Source organism: Protomyctophum bolini (genome assembly GCF_963924005.1).
Source record: "Protomyctophum bolini genome assembly, chromosome: 11".
NCBI classification, from domain to species: Eukaryota; Metazoa; Chordata; class Actinopteri; order Myctophiformes; family Myctophidae; genus Protomyctophum; species Protomyctophum bolini.
In genome coordinates this window covers 2016666-2034519 of record NC_137872.1, presented here as the reverse complement: position 1 = coordinate 2034519, position 17854 = coordinate 2016666, and the positions used below count along the sequence as shown (strand labels likewise).

General features: G+C 44.4%; 1 protein-coding gene across 1 annotated transcript in view; it reads left to right on the top strand.

The window, feature by feature from the left end:
• The first annotated feature begins 5028 nt into the window (after positions 1-5028).
• LOC308324729 (caspase recruitment domain-containing protein 10) overlaps positions 5029-17854 on the top strand; it is a 28660-nt gene continuing 15834 nt past the window's right edge. The window contains exons 1-5 of the mRNA XM_080776969.1: positions 5029-5189; positions 10332-10577; positions 11690-11827; positions 14257-14443; positions 16340-16478. Coding sequence (XP_080633095.1) covers positions 5183-5189; positions 10332-10577; positions 11690-11827; positions 14257-14443; positions 16340-16478 — 717 coding nt within the window. The 5' untranslated portion in view covers positions 5029-5182. The remainder of the gene's footprint in view (positions 5190-10331; positions 10578-11689; positions 11828-14256; positions 14444-16339; positions 16479-17854) is intronic.

The following is a 17854-nucleotide window of genomic DNA, read 5'->3' as shown; positions in this document are numbered from 1 at the left end:
GAGATGATCCTCACGCTGTAGCTCTGGTGTTTCGGCTGCAGCAGGGCCTGCAGCAGGTGCCAGGTAGTCAAAAATGGTAAATAAAGCCAAAACAAAGGCTTCAAACTGCTCAAATGTTGCGTGTGCTGATCGACGCATGGCGCGTGTGCATGCTTTTGAGCCCCACCTTCCTCAGTGCCCTCATGTGCACGCCACCATGTTGCCAACGGCTATTAAATCAGTATACGCTTTATTCCCCCCCCTGATCAATAGAGAAAGTATGTGTCTGTACTGTGTCTGTACTGTGTCTGTACTCGCAACCAACAAAGGATAATCATCGAGATTTAAATCTGTCTCACTCACTCGATCATCATGGCCCCCGGCCTCCACTCCCTCCCACCCTTCCTTCCCTCGTTTCTCTGCCTCTGTTTCCCAAAAAAAAAAAAAGCCAAGAAAAGACACATTCTTTGTGGGACACAAAGGGTTGATTCTGCTGGGCCCGGCGTAGCCTCCGGGCCGGGGTCAGAGATGGAGCTGCAGGGGGTCAGCTGGGTGTACTGCATGGGCCTCGCCAGACATGGAATACAGAGGATTTTATACTAGAAAGAAATCACGAGATACTAGAGTTTTTACTTTATTAATTTCATTTACACATTCTATTTGCAGAGGAGCTGAACTGAACACATTTGTATTGAATGATGATGTTCAATTTGCTGCTATTGTTGCTGAATGCCACTATGTTGTCCACATGCATCTGCTTGCGTGTGTGTGCGTGTGTGTGTGCGTGTGTGTGTGTGTGTGTGTGTGTGTGTGTGTGTGTGTGTGTGTGTGTGCGCGTGTGCGTGTGCGTGTGAGAAAGAGAGAGAGAGAGCTCTCAGTGAATCTGAAAATGGTCAATCCCACACAGTGAGTTCCTGCTGTATTTACTGTAAAATGTGTGTCCAGTTCGTTCTGTGACATATTTGAGTTCCGTTTCTTCGCAGCTTAGCTGCACACATTCCATCACAGACACACTGTGGGCTCTGGAGTTGCTCTCAATAGCGTCTCTGTGTCCCCGTCCGTCCGTCACCTCAGAGACAACAAGAACGCTGATCCACAACATGGTTTCCCCCCCCAGCCCTGAACCGTAGCTCCATATGAGGACAGATTGGGACCGACTGCCTCAGTATGAGAGGCTGTGGGTGGCTGTATCCAGTGGCTGTATCCAGTATCCAGTGGCTGGATACAGCCCCTGGATACAGCCCCCCCCCCCCCCCCCCCCCCCCCCCACACACACACACACACACACACACACACCACCAGCTACCAACCCCAGCAGTAGCGCGTCGACCCTATAGCAGTCGCTATGGTTTGTTTATTTAGGGGAGGCCCGGAGACTGAAGCAAATTCAGCAAATTATTTTGGCAAATTATTTTGGCAAATTATTTTGGCAAATTATGGCATTACATTTCCTTTCCGCGTGCCACGAGAAAGACCCATTTCTTTGTCTGGCAAGTGGCACCCCATATTTCCTGTCTCCCACTGTCTGTCTGCACAGTGACTGAGACACACACACACACACACACACACACACACACACACTCCCCCCTCGTCTTGTTGCGTGACTCAAATAGTTTTGGCTCAGCAGCAGCATGAGCAGAGATGGGGATGAGCATTAATAATGACCACAAACGATCAGCTGCCATGATGCAGCTTTTCCTTCGTCATGATTCTCTAAAACGGAACACTGACTCAATTGTGACATTTCTCCAAAAAGTCAATTAGACACTTCCTTGAAGTCAGTGTTGTTTTGAGGCAGAATCTTTTTATTTTTATTTTTAGTCGTAGTCTTTTGAATAGTTTTAATTTAGTTTTACCAGGAATGTCTTGTCTTAGTGTTACTCTACGGCTGATTTAGTCGACTAAATTGAATTTCGTCAGGCCTTGATACCACTGGGAGGAGACCCCGGGGCAGACCAAGGCGCAGTAAAGTTGGAGGAAACGCATCGACTCAATTCAATTCAATTCAAAGGGCTTTATTGGCATGAGAAAACATACGTTTACATTGCCAAAGCAGAAAGAACAATACAACAATACAGCAATACAATCAAAACAAAAGTTATGTACTTTGAAGGTCAGAATCTTCAATAGATCAACTTCTGTGTACCAAGATAACTCGATGCAGGTATAGTGCAGGAATATACACAATTATTAGTCTTTAGGGTGGTTGTGTTCCATTTGATATCCTTCTCCTATCACGACTCACTGGCCTTGGAACGTCTCGGAATCCACCCAGGAGGAAGTCACTAATGTTGCTCTGGAGAGGGGATTAGTCTGGAGCACTCTGGTGGAGCTGTTGCCCCCGCGACCCGACTACGGATAAGCGGTTGAAGATGGATGGATGGATGGATGAAAATAGCCGATCTACAAGCTCACAACGCATCGCGCTGCGAGCTTGTAGATCGGCTATTTTCAACATGCAACCAAGTGTAAAATGACTTACACTGGATCTCTTGTCCACTATAGTCCCTTCCTAACATTTTAATCTAGTTTTTATTTGTTGACGAAATTGTCAGTGTATTTTGTCTCATAATAGTTTTAGTCATCATAGCTTAGTTTTCATTTAAATTTCCATTTAGTTTTCGTCAGTGGAAAAAAGGTAGTCGACGAAAAAACAAATCGTCTTCGTTTTAGTCGACGAAATCAACACTTTGCTTTGAAGTTCCTTCAGCGACTTCATTTGAAGTTGAATATACAGTTTTTTTTGTTTTTTTTAATGCACTTGACAAGCGGTCAAGAGAGTTATGTCTGTGTTTATTGTTTATTGTTTATAAGGATCCCCATTAGCTTTTGCCTTGACAAAAGCTAGTCTTCCTGGGGTCCGACACAGACATACATTTAACATTTAACAAAGGCAATACTTACAATTGTTTACAAACACTAACTCAAAATAAAACATAGTAAAATAAAATAAAATAAACATAGGAGAAATAAAAAGCAAAGAAACATAGCAAAACATCACTTTCAACACATTATACATTTGAATTATTATTTTCCCAGGTTTACTGCAGTATGATTTACATAAGGTGTCCGTGGTGTGGTGTCCGTTCACTGATCAGGTGCAGAATGGGTGAAATCAGTGACTGGTGATGCATACGTACATTGAATTAGTCATTGTCAGAATTAATCATTGTAAAGCTCAAATAGAGGGTATTATGTGCGTGACATCATTATCATACCCGGTTAGCTTATACGGAAGTTATGCAGGAATATCTTTTTTTTTCTTGTTAAAAAACAAAACTGCCTAACAATGATGTCACTGGTGGACACTATGGTTTCTGAACTGCCCACATCCCTTATAAATATGACACACAGGCTGAGTAGAAAACAATGGTGGTATTTTTTTTATCATGAACATATAGTGAGGACCAATATATGTTGAAAAGTGGAGAGAGAGTCTCCACTGAACTGGTTGGAATAACGTGTTCCTGAATCCACGCGCTACGTCCAACCAGGGAAACTCCCCCCTGTCAGGTGTAAAGGAGCAACTTGGACACTCAGGCATGAAGGAAGCATGAGTTCAAGTCTGTTGCTCTCCCCTTGTCCCCAATATATGGGGACTAGGTTGGTCTCCCCTTGTCCCCAATATATGGGGACTAGGTTGCTCTCCCCTTGTCCCCCATATATGGGGACTAGGTTGGTAGAGAGCCCAGGATCACATTAGATGATTGACACAGGGGTGAAAAATGGGTTACAAAATCGTGGGATAAAAAAGAGAGAGTCTATAGCCTACAGTATATTTGTTTTTCCCCTGCTATGAAGGCATCAGTGCCATGCTGTGGCTGTTACGTTGATCCTTGTGTGTTTACGGACATTCTAATCATGCTGTTTGTTTAGTGCTTTGCTTTGCTTTGTTTTGTATGTTCCACTAAATACATATATGGTCAAAAAGGGGCTTAATTAGAGCTGAAAAAGCAATTGTGTGCAACATATATATTTATATTATTCATGTAGACCTATATAAAACTATAAAACCTATAAATGAAATATAGCCTATATCGTAGGATTATTTACATACATTATGCAAATATAGCCTACCACTCACTCACTGGTAGAGCGCATAGACAATTGGGCCCTCATGTCTGGCCCCATTGGCCCCTGTCTGGGCCCCATTGGCCCCTCATGTCTGGCCCCATTGGCCCCATATGTCTGGCCCCATTGGCCCCTCATGTCTGGCCCCATTGGCCCCTGTCTGGGCCCCATTGGCCCCTGTCTGGCCCCTGTCTGGGCCCCATTGGCCCCTGTCTGGCCCCATTGGCCCCATTGGCCTGGGCCATGTCAGGCCATGCATGGACAGGCATATACAGTATAGGCATACAGACGTGTTGAAAACATAAGTGGGTGAAACTAGAAGGCCAATGTGTCATTGTTTTGTAGTAGGATAGGCCTACAGGGAATTACAAGAACCCAATATCATCCAGTCAGTGAATAGCGTGGGTGCAGGCCTGACTATTTCTCAATCATTTGGTGGAGAGGAGACCCATATGTGAGTCAGACTTGAGATTAACTTGAACAACAGTGAGTGACTCACACTGTGAGAGTGATAGAGAAGTCTCTGTCATGTGATTCATAATTATTATGGCTGTGTGCAGCCGCGCAAAGCAAAATATAAAAAAAATAAAATGACGGTAGACTGCGCCATCTAGTGACCAAATGCTGTACCCTACTACTGTAGAACTATATTTCATCATCAAATAAAGTCTAGCTATATACAACCGCAAACGGACCTTCATGAATGTTCTGTCTTACAACATGTAGAGATGTAGCCTCTACACACCGTAGTGTTTTGTTGAACAGCTTGGCGTTGCATCATGGCTGCTGCCATGAAGTTGTAAGCTATTAAATGAAGCCTTTGCGCTGTAGTTACTAGTAGGCCTACTAGTAGTAAAGTCCAGCTTCTGGGAACTCAGCGGCGATTGGATGGTATTCGTGACGACGGAGAGAGGGGAGAAGGTGTGTGTGTGAGTGAGTGTGTGTGTGTGAACTGTGTAGAAGACAAGTGGAGTGCTCTCCAGTCAGACAGGTAGCCTACAGCTAGGGCACAGAACCAGAGTTTACAACCAGAGAAAAGCGTTAATATTCTACCTTTACTTTATAGAGTTGTTGTTGAGGATCCGATTTTACTTGTCTGTCGTCAACATAAATTCTGCATCTTGGGGAGAAAATGAGCGGTGAGTTTGCCAGTTTGGAATGAATCATTGTAGCTTTTCTCGACACACCTCATTTAGGTAAACACAGATTCACTTTAGGCTCGACACACCTCATTTAGGTAAACACAGATTCACTTTAGGCTCGACACACCTCATTTAGGTAAACACAGATTCACTTTAGGCTACTGCAATTCACTTAGCCTATTGCATGTGCACCATAGCCTAAATAAGACATACAATTGACACAACATGTGAAAAGATAAAGGATGCTATGTTTTGGAAATGATGTGAGTAGATACTGTAAAGTATAGGCCTAGTATTAGCATACTTGACGTCTGGGCATTTCAATGTTAAATTGTCTATTTTTCTAAAATGTAATTTAGGCACAATAATATTAATAATAATAATTCCTTGGAATATGGTCTGAAATGAGGTAAAGTATAGGCTATATGTGATTTGAACCTGCTTAAACATGTGACATTTAAGGCTTAATATACAAATGTCTGCGAATTGCTACACATTAAACTGTGGATAGCCTGCAGTCATTCAGTAATCAGAATCACAGGTTTATACAGAAGTGAAAAGGTGGGTAAAATTCGTTTGCGTCCTCATTATGGCATAAACAATACGTTTATTTGATAATGACATATAATGCATGTTCAAATCATGTGTAGCCTACTAATTCTCAGGTGCCCACTCTTCACATTTCATGATGACCGATAAACAAAAATATGCTTAAAGTCTAAACAATCTGTGAAAGAAGCATTTTTTTATCAACCAAAGATTCCCAAGCCATCTTGTAGGTTACACTTCAGAAACGTTTGATTGAAATAATGTATTAACAGTTTGCAGAATTACAGTATACATTTCAAGCACAAACTCAATACAAAGACTGTTAACTGTGAGTGGGACGACCCAATTAAGCATTACACTTGTTTACAAGAGGGTCCACCGTGTTCAATTCATCAGAAACGTGGCAAGTGATCACGGCTATTTCTATTTTGTTTTTACAGTATTTAGGTCTATTTTGTACAGGGTAGCCAAGCAGGCTTTCAATGAGAACTGTAAATGGCAGGGTACGCTTAAGGACACATTTCCTTGGACTTGGAGGTGATGACAGAGACGCCAAGGCATCCACTGGCTTGTTAGAACTTGTCTGTTAGAACTTGTCTGTTAGAACTTGTCTGTTAACCTACTTTACAGATCTGAGTGGTGGCACTTCTTTAGGTCTCGTTGTTGGCAAATGGACTGGGGGGAAAAATACATTTGGTATTGGTGGCAGTTAAACTGGCAAATGTTTAACTTTGAAACAAATAAGTTGCTAATTAATTATGACGACTGCTTTTATTAACAAAAGCTCTTATGCAGCCAAATAAGTGGACATAGCCTATAGTAGACTTTACACCTGGAACTATTTATTATTTTCTTAACGATTATTTATTGATAACTCGATAATCATGGAGAATCATATAGAAAAGCACTCACTATATATAGTGTCCATGTTATTCCCATTCCCACTCACTATAGTGTCCATGTTATTCCCATTCCCACTCACTATAGTGTCCATGTTATTCCCATTCCCACTCACTATAGTGTCCATGTTATTCCCATTTGCTCACAGGCAAAAAGTGCCAATCTAGCAGCCTTGCATGAATGAGGCTATTATCCTACTAATGAGGTTATTATCCTACTAATTAATCTAGCAGCCTTACATGAATTATCCTACCGTAAAATGAAATGAAACATAACACATCAACATGTCGTCGCTGTGGTATGGTAAAAAGTTATCCTCTGCATTACTTATAAATAATGCACAAGATAACTTACTTAACCCATTCTGACCTGAGATCAGATCCTAAAAATGTCTTCTACATCCTGACAGTTTTCTGAAAAAGCTATGTTTCTACGTCAGTCGTTCTTCGATTTCTTTCAAAAATAGCAGACCTACAAGCTCGTAGCGCGCCACTCGGTGGCGCGCTATGAGCTTGTAGATCTGCTATTTTTCAATAGGTAAAGCATAACATGATGCTAACACCAAAAGGGGTTACATTTGACCATAGATATCACCTTTGCAGCAGGTGCCTTGTTTAGATGCTATGTTTATGTTTATCATGTTTATGTCTTGCAGAATCCATAAGTCATTCATTCATAATACTGTAAGTGCAGGACAAATGATTATCATACAGATTCCCACCAGCTCATGTAAGCTATAATCTTCCATCTATAGGCTAGGGGGGGAGGGGGATTCTCATAGTGATTTTTGGGAAGTTATACAGTACAGTACGCCCCTATAGTGATAGAATTGCAGTGGTGGTATAGCTTTCTGTGTGCTATCAATCCACTCATAACCCCATATGCCAAAACACACATTTAGCTAATTCAGCCTAGATACTAGATACTAAAAATATTTCGGAAATGTGAAGGAGTAAGCCTAAAAACCCTCCAGGGGCGTGCATTAAGTGGCTTCTCCAGGCATGTTTATACATTCATAGTTGTTTTTGTTAGTTTAACCCATTCTGAACGGGAACCCATTTTGGTGTCAGCATCATGTTATGCTTTAGCTATTGAAAAATAGCAGATCTACAAGCTCATAGCGCGCCACCGAGTGGCGCGCTACGAGCTTGTAGGTCTGCTATTTTTGAAAAATCGAAGAACGACTGACATTTTTAGAATCTGATCTCAGGTCAGAATGGGTTGATCAGACCAGTGTGTGTCCAGTGGAAAACCTCGTATGAATCTGATCTCAGGTCAGAATGGGTTAATGAAAAAAAAAAAAATCATTTTGAACATGCCAGATCTTAAACATTAGAATACAGATAAAATACAGGGACAGTGAAAGGACAGAAATGTACTGCATAACAAGAAGAAGAGAGAAAAATAGACACAATAGACAGAAGTCGGACAATAAAAGAACATTTAACCCATTCTGACCTGAGATCAGATTCATACAAGGTTTCCACTGGACACACACTGGTCTGATGAACCCATTCTGACCTGAGATCAGATTCTAAAAATGTCAGTCGTTCTTCGAATTTTTCAAAAATAGCAGACCTACAAGCTCGTATCGCGCCACTCGGTGGCGCGATATGAGCTTGTAGATCTGCTATTTTTCAATAGGTAAAGCATAACATGATGCTAACACCAAAATGGGTGCCCGGTCAGAATGGGTTAAGTACACCAGGTTAGTTTAGCAGACCGTATGGGAAGTACTCTGTGGTTATTAGGAGAAGTGATTTTAGTTAGAAGTACTCGGTGGTTATTAGGAGAAGTGATTTTAGTTCAACTTTAAACTGATGATGAATAAAAGTCTCCTGAAAGAATATATATTAAAAGATTTGTGACACATTTTCACGATTTAAAAAAAAAATAGCAGACCTATACAAGCTCGTAGCGCGACACTCGGTGGCGCGCTACGAGCTTGTAGATCCGCCCTTAATTTTAAAAACAGTGGGCATAGCTAGCTCAGACTAATGTTCTCTATTACTGGCAGTGACAACATAGTCACTATACGTTGCACAAGATGTACTTCTGTTTTGAAGATGATACATAAAGCAGAGGTTTCCTCTGTAAATGACCTAAAAGACGTAATACCATGATTACACACACATGTAGCTTCTAAGGAAATGTATTATGACATGCAACAGTGGGTATGAGTAAAAAGGGCTCTACACATTTCTTCTAAATCGTAGCGGTTCTCTGAAAATGTTGTGCAGGCCTACAGAGAGAGAGAGAGTGCTGCACTGTTGCCTGCACTGTTGCCTGCTAATTAGAGAGAGAGAGAGAGAGAGAGAGAGAGAGAGGGGGAGAGGGGAGTTGCACCACTCAGTTCACACGGGTGTGATTTTTTAAATGCAAAGCACCTCTATGGGTGGAAAAATGATTCATTCAGTCATTCTTGTACAGTAAGAATTGATTATTCCAGGCCCAGTTCATGTACTGTAAGCCTTAAGGCAGGCAGCCAGGATCCCACATGTGGGCCTGTAGTGTAGGGGAGAAAATAATGGCATTCGTTCATTTTACCATTATATACATATTATTTGCAGCAGCTTTTCACCAGCGATTGTTTGCATGCTGAGCACCTCTATGGCTGGCGACATCGCTAAACCGCTCACTTTACCACTCTCCCCTTGTGCCAATAAACGCATTCACTATCCCCAGTATTTCAAACCAGGCAGTAATATTATTTTCATAATTATTATAGGCTGTTTTCTGGTACTGTTGCACCATGCAAGGCAGCACAGCTATAGTACCACTGGTGCGATGCATATGGTGGTGGCACTGGTGGTGTTTCACATATTTTACATGTAGCCTACCCCACAGTATCTCTGCCTCAGTGCAATGGGAAGTAAACGGGGTTGAGAATGCCTTTGTCTGTGTGTTTTCAGTTACATGTACTCCCATACATTCACAGTATCTCTGCCTCAGTGCAATGGGAAGTAAACGGGGTTGAGAATGCCTTTGTCTGTGTGTTTTCAGTCGGGGGAGCTGCAGATGAGTCACGCCAGTGTTATCATTCCTCTGTTCTGAGTCACACCGTCAACCCCGTCCAGCCGTCCTCCTCCCCACTAGTTTTATTATCCTCATAACGGCAACGCAAACCTTTGCTCCACACCGGGGGCAAAACACTGCGTGAATCATTTGTCTGCAGCCAGCCAGCCATGTGTTTTTGCTCACGTAAATATGTGATTTATGTGAAGTTATTAAATAAAACGCAACTATAATCTGAACTCTCAAAGAGATTCCGTCGGCGGTGACTCAAATGGAATTCTAATCCCTCAGACTTTGTTCTCTGACAGTGATTTCCTCTCAGCATTCCTTGGGAGACTTTCAGTTAAATCCTCCTGTTACTGGTGTAATGGACCAGACCTCTTCTCACTGTAATGGACCAGACCTCTTCTCACTGTAATGGACCAGACCTCTTCAGGCTTGCACTGTGTGCATGAAGGCTGTCTTCAGGCTTCACTGTGTGCCTGAAGGCTGTCTTCAGGCTTGCACTGTGTGCATGAAGGCTGTCTTCAGGCTTGCCCTGTGTGCATGAAGGCTGTCTTCAGGCTTCACTGTGTGCATGAAGGCTGTCTTCAGGCTTCACTGTGTGCCTGAAGGCTGTCTTCAGGCTTCACTGTGTGCCTGAAGGCTGTCTGTAATTGCTTCTCTCTCTTGCAGGCATCAAAGCCTGGATGGGGGATGACGACCCAGCGCCGGAGGAGGGGGCCCGGCCCTCCTCGCCCTGGTCCGAGGAGCGCTGTGAGGAGCTGTGGGACCGCGTGGAGGGCGTTCGACATAAGCTGACCCGCGTCCTCAACCCGGCCAAACTCACTCCATACCTGCGGCAGTGCAAGGTCATCGACGAGCAGGATGAGGACGAGGTCCTCAACTCCACGCAGTACCCTCTGAGGATCAGCAAGGCTGGTGAGAGAGAGAGAGAGAGAGAGAGAGAGAGAGAGAGAGAGAGAGAGAGCGAGACAGAGAGAGATGAAAGACATTGCTGAGCTGACAAAGTCAAGGGGAGTGTAAGATGTGTGTGTGTGTGTGTGTGTGTGTGTGTGTGTGTGTGTGTGTGTGTGGGGGGGGCTGGGAGGGGAGGCACAGAGATGTAAGGTGTGTGTGTGTGTGTGTGGGGCTGGGAGGGGAGGCACAGAGATGGTGCAGGGAATGTGAATGAAGGCAAACATCTGGTTTAAAGCCACAACTATCATTATTGCTCCATTGCTTCAAGGTGTCCGTTCTGAAAGTCACTGTGATAATCATACAGAATAACTGACATGAAATGTGCATTTTGTTTCAACACGCTGCTAAAAAAAAACACAAACGTCAGTGTGTGTCTGTTTTTGTAACCCATTTTTCACCCCTGTGTCAATCATCTAATGTGATCCTGGGCTCTACACACCCTCCGCCAACCTAGTCCCCATATATGGGGGACAAGGGGAGACCAACCTAGTCCCCATATATGGGGGACAAGGGGAGACCAACCTAGTCCCCATATATGGGGGACAAGGGGAGGCCAACCTAGTCCCCATATATGGAGGACAAGGGGAGAGCAACCTAGTCCCCATATATGGGGGACAAGGGGAGAGCAACCTAGTCCCCATATATGGGGGACAAGGGGAGACCAACCTAGTCCCCATATATGGAGGACAAGGGGAGACCAACCTAGTCCCCATATATGGGGGACAAGGGGAGAGCAACGGACTTGAACTCATGCTTCCTTCATGCCTGAGTGTCCAAGTTGCTCATTTACACCTGACAGGGGGGAGTTTCCCTGGTTGGACGTATAGCGCGTGGAAGGAACACGTTATTCCAACCAGTTCCTTTCCCCTCCATCAGGCGCCCCGGCTGGCCAGGGGGAGGCAGTATAGAGACCAGTTCCTTTCCCCTCCATCAGGCGCCCCGGCTGGCCAGGGGGAGGCAGTGTAGAGACCAGGATCGTCTGTTTCATACTTTACCTGTAGCTATAGTATAGTTACCAGGTAAAGATTGACGACTGGGTCTTTCACACTCATATTGGATTGTTTTCCATGCAGGGCGTCTGCTGGACATTCTGCGGGGGCAGGGGCAGCGAGGACTACAGGCCTTCATGGAGTCACTGGAGTTCTACCACCCAGAGCAGTACACTCACCTGACTGGGAAAAAACCCACGCAACGTTGCTCCCTCATACTGGGTAGGCGTGTGTGTGCGTGTGTGTGTGTGTGTGTGTTTGACTGGTTTAAACGCGTAACCCGCATTTTAATCAACCCCCCTTCACTGCCGAGATTGTTGTATTACCTTTAGAGCATACGCTGAATTATTTAATTATTTGGGCTTTTGATCCGCGAAAATCCAGCGAAAAAAGGTCCCTCGGTTTGTTATGATCCGATCGCACCATCCACCATCTTGGTGCACCCGGAAGACGCACACAAGACCCGCCTCCATGAGGCGTTGTACCCCGTTCATTTGCATTGGCCTCAATTTCCCAGAAGCCCTAGCAGCACCACAGCATGTGACGATTTCCGGTTTCGTCATCAAAACGAAACTTTCTAGTCTCTACTGTATCTCTGCGGCGAAGACAGAGTTTATTTTTTATTTATTACAATATGGCGGATTAAACACATAAAACAAAAGGCGGGTATGTCGTATATCGCAGCGACAGTAACCTGGAGTATACCATTCCTGGCAGTAAAACTGTTAAGTATCTTTAGTAAAATAACCTTCAAGGAGAATTCCATACTAGAAGGCTTTCTTACCTTTTGTAGTTGTTATGTCCCCAACAAACAAAGAGGTCCAGGTGTTATTTTGAGCAAAAGTGGCTATTTCCCCTAATATAAGCCCTCGATGGGGGTTGGGTTTTTGTACTTATCTCCATCGAAATAAGTAGTAAAGTGTGCCGCTTGGGATACTATTTACATTATAAAGAGAGGATATATAATTGTTTTTATTTTTGAGCGATGGAAATAAGCTAATTAGCACAACACCCCATAGCCCCATTCAATTCAATGCAATTCATTGAGGGCTTATTGTAGGGGAAATAGGCAATAATGTGCTTTTGCACAAAATAACACCTGGACCTCTTTGGTAGGAACGTAACAACGACAAATAAAGGTAAGAAAGCCATCTAGCATGGAATTCTCCTTTAAAGGATCACTTCACCACTTTTCAACATCTCTTCATATAATTGGTCCTCACTAATGTTCATGATAAAACACCACCATTTTTTTCCTACTCAGTCTGTGTCTCATAGGAGGGGCTTTGGGCAGTTCGGACACCCGTCCACCAGTGACATCATCATTAGGCAGATTTATTTTTTTAAACAAAAAATTAGTTTTAAAATATATTTAGATTTGTATTATCGTGAGAACGAAGGCTTCAACTTTTCGCATTGCAACTTTTCAGGAAAAGAAAACCTGCCCTTTCTATATTAGCTTGGATTCACTATCGATTATGTCACTGGTGGACGGGTTTCTGAACTGCCCACAGCCTTCCTATGAGACACAGACTGGTTTCTGAACTGCCCACAGCCTTCCTATGAGACACAGACTGGTTTCTGAACTGCCCACAGCCTTCCTATGAGACACAGACTGGTTTCTGAACTGCCCACAGCCTTCCTATGAGACACAGACTGGTTTCTGAACTGCCCACAGCCTTCCTATGAGACACAGACTGGTTTCTGAACTGCCCACAGCCTTCCTATGAGACACAGACTGGTTTCTGAACTGCCCACAGCCTTCCTATGAGACACAGACTGAGTAGGAAAAAATTGTGGTATTTTATCATGAACATTAGTTAGGTCCAAAACGGGCCTTTATCGGCCCCACCTCTCTCCCTGTGTTTTAGGATCCAAGATGGCCGCAGCACCAGGAGTGGGGTGCATGGCCTTACTGGGCTGTGTTCACAAATTCAAGACACCTGTCTTCTTGCATTTGTCTTGTGTCTGTGTTTAATGGCCACTCCAATGCATTTTCAATGGAAGCCCATATGGTGTGACCAAACATTTTGTTTGAAGGCGGGTTGGGGGCAGAACACATCCATCAAAGCTGTGTTCAGACACAAGTCAGGTGTCAGACACAAGTCAGGTGTCAGACACAAGTCAGGTGTCAGACACAAGGCAAGTGTCAGACACAAGTCAGGTGTCAGACACAAGTCAGGTGTCAGACACAAGGCAAGGTGTCTTGAATGCAGCCCAGTGAAGTCATATGTCGACCCCGCCCGCTCACCTCTGCCCCACCCCCCCCTCCTGGTGCTGCGGCGGCCATCTTGGATCCTAAAACACAGGAGAGAGAGGTGGGGGCCCGAGAAAGGCCCTTATTATAGGACGAGAAGTGGTCCTTTAACCCATTCTGAACGGGAACCCCTTTTGGTGCTAGCATCATGTTATGCTTTAGCTATTGAAAAATAGCAGATCTACAAGCTCATAGCGCGCCACCGAGTGGCGCGCTACGAGCTTGTAGGTCTGCTAATTTTTTTTTAAATCGAAGAACGACTGACATTTTTAGAATCTGATCTCAGGTCAGAATGGGTTCATCAGACCAGTGTGTGTCCAGTGGAAACCTCGTATGAATCTGATCTCAGGTCAGAATGGGTTAAATGACCTTGTCTGTCTGCTCCCCATGCCAGACGAGGAGGGTCCCGAGGGTCTGACGCAGTTCCTGCTCCTGGAGGTGCGGAAGCTGAGGGAGCAGCTGAGGAACAGCCGCGTGTGCGAGCGGCGGCTGTCGCAGCGCTGCCGCGTGGCCGAGGACGAACGCAGCCGCGCCGAACGGAAGGCACAGGAGTTCAGACACGACCGCCTGCAGCTGGAGAGGTACCTGTACTGTACTGTAGGCCTACTGTACTGTACTGTACTGTACTGTACCGTACCGTACCGTACCGTACCGTACCGTACCGTACTGTACTGTACTGTAGGCCTACTGTACTGTACTGTACTGTACTGTACTGTACTGTACTGTACTGTACTGTACTGTACTGTACTGTACTGTACTGTACTGTACTGTACTGTACTGTACTGTACACCCCAAGGACCTGAAACCTAGTGTGTTCCAAGGAGCCCCAAATTGGCGCTAATTATCCCCGCGGACCCCCATTTGAAAAGATGCCAGGGACCCCCATAGAGCAGAGGTTTTCAACAGGTGGTCCGTGGACCACTGGTGGTCCGTGAAGGTATTGTATGTGGTCCCTGACCATGCAAAGTTGCGAAACAGAGTGCACTGTCTAAATGACCTGGTGACGTATGATGACAATGTCAATGTTACACGAAATAAGTACAAAAACATCCAACCCAAACGTGGGCAGGTGCCGAGCGGCGAGTAAGCCTAGTATACGCTGGGAGACGCTCGCACACTGTGGGCTCCGATGCTGCGTGACAAGTGCCTTGCCTTTATTTGCACAAATAGGTTTACTGTAACTGACACGTCAATGTTGTCATTTACTGGAAAGTCAAGAACTTCCTCAGTTGACTTGTACGGGAAAGTGTACGCCAATCTTGGCCAAATGTTAGTTTTTTTTAGACCGACCGCCGATTTCCCTAAATTGATGGATAACAAAAGTCAATCCAATCAAATCGCCCCAAAATGAATTGATCAGAATCTTCAATAGTGTGTCTGTGTTGAATGGTCATTAAAGGGACACTTCACCCTTTTTGCAAAAATATATATGTTAATGACGTTTAGAAGCTTTAGATCACTTTCCTGGGGGTCTTTATGTGTGTAATATGTGGTTTTAGATATTTTAGATTGTAGCAGTGAGCCTGTTGTCTCTGATGTCATGGACACTGGTCTCACTACCTTCCTGGACTACAATTCCCATAATTCTTTGGTGCACTGCTCCTCCTTGTGGAAAGGGGGGAGAGCTGTCTTACTGAGACAACATGTAGTCCAGGAAGGAAGTGAGCCCAGTGTCCATGACATCAGAGACAACAGGCTCACTGCTACAATATAAAATATCTAAAACCACATATTACACACATAAAGACCCCCAGGAAAGTGTTCTAAAGCTCCTAAACGTCATTAACATATATTTTTTTGCAAAAAGGGTGAAGTGTCCCTTTAAGACATGTGAATCCCTTGACTCCTTCAAAACCGCTCTCAATAAAGGGCACCTATACGGACGGCTGCAATTCCAAACTGGCCCCCGTAAAATCTGAATCCCCCCCCCCCCCCCCTTTTCCCCTCACTGTATATGTTTATTTTCCCTTTTTGCTTCCTTTACGATGAATTCCTGTTCTGTTCTTTAACTACATAGAAGTGTCTATTTGTACGTCTCTAAATGTTTTGATGAATTGAACATGGTGGACCCTCTAATGTAAACAAGTGTAATGCTTAATTGGGTCGTCCCACTCACAGTTAACAGTCTTTGTATTGAGTTTTGTGCTTGAAATGTACTGTAATTCTGCAAACTGTTAACCCATTCTGAACGGGAACCCATTTTGGTGTTAGCATCATGTTATGCTTTAGCTATTGAAAAATAGCAGATCTACAAGCTCATAGCGCGCCACCGAGTGGCGCGCTACGAGCTTGTAGGTCTGCTATTTTTGAAAAATCGAAGAACGACTTGACATTTTTAGAATCTGATCTCAGGTCAGAATGGGTTAATCAGACCAGTGTGTGTCCAGTGGAAACCTCGTATGAATCTGATCTCAGGTCAGAATGGGTTAATAAATATTTCAATCAATCAATCAATGAATGGTGCGTGTTGATCACAGGCTGCGTCAGGACTGGGACTCTGGCAGTCGAGAGCTGGGCAGGATGAAGGACCGACACCTGGAGCAGGCCGTGAAGTACTCCAGGGCTCTGGAGGACCAGGGCACGTCCGCCGCACGGGAGAGAGAGCTACTGAGACAGGTGAGAAGTGACAGGAGAGAGAGCTACTGAGACAGGTGAGAAGTGACAGGAGAGAGAGCTACTGAGACAGGTGAGAAGTGACAGGAGAGAGAGCTACTGAGACAGGTGAGAAGTGACAGGAGAGAGAGCTACTGAGACAGGTGAGAAGTGACAGGAGAGAGAGCTACTGAGACAGGTGAGAAGTGACAGGAGAGAGAGCTACTGAGACAGGTGAGAAGTGACAGGAGAGAGAGCTACTGAGACAGGTGAGAAGTGACAGGAGAGAGAGCTACTGAGACAGGTGAGAAGTGACAGGAGAGAGAGCTACTGAGACAGGTGAGAAGTGACAGGAGAGAGAGCTACTGAGACAGGTGAGAAGTGACAGGAGAGAGAGCTACTGAGACAGGTGAGAAGTGACAGGAGAGAGAGCTACTGAGACAGGTGAGAAGTGACAGGAGAGAGAGCTACTGAGACAGGTGAGAAGTGACAGGAGAGAGAGCTACTGAGACAGGTGAGAAGTGCTGTCTTTAACATTTAACCCATTCAGGACTGTAAGTAGCCTTGCCGAGCCATGAGGCCCATAGGGCATCTCCTGTTTCTGTAGCCAAAAAAAGATTAGATTAATTAACCTGCCTCTCCCCATCCGATCTGCCCCGTTCTCAGATCCTTACTGACAGCCCACCTGTTCTCTTCGGCTTTTAATTGCTCTTGATGGTCTCATGTGTTTTCTTAATGATGTACATAATATTTGCCGATAGGCGCTATTTGATGCTCTGTTTGTCTCAACCCGCAACTTTTTGTCAGCATCTGTGATCTGTTGTGCTCAATGTCCTATGTACTGTAGATAAAGTTTGATTTGATTCACTTTTATAGCAACAGCATTTGTATAAGATTGACTATCGTCAAACTTTTTTAAACTCATTCTTCGCCACTATGGGGTGCCAAAAAGTCCCCGAGCGCCAGTTTCTATACATTATTTTATTTTATTTTTATTTAAAAAATATTGCCCAATGTTATACACATCTGAAAAAGACGATAAAGACGTCGTTGGCGCTGTGGGAGTTGCTAAAAAATCAGTTAATTAAGTCGTTGGCAGACATTGAGTTTAACCATCGATTATGTTCTGGCCTAAAAGTCTTGGGGCCAAATGTACTTGCCGACCCCTGATATAATAAGATACATAGTACCATATAGAAATGTACAGGATATGTATTGTGTACTGCCATGAACTGTAACAGACTGACTTTAGCCACTGAAGCCATCTCAGAGAGCAAGGCCACTTGCTGCTAGCCGATGTTATTGTTATGTCTCAGTGGCACGTCATGAGGACACGGGGATCCAGAGCTATGATTCTGTATCTGTGTAATAAATTGTGAACCTTTGGCGAGATACTGTCT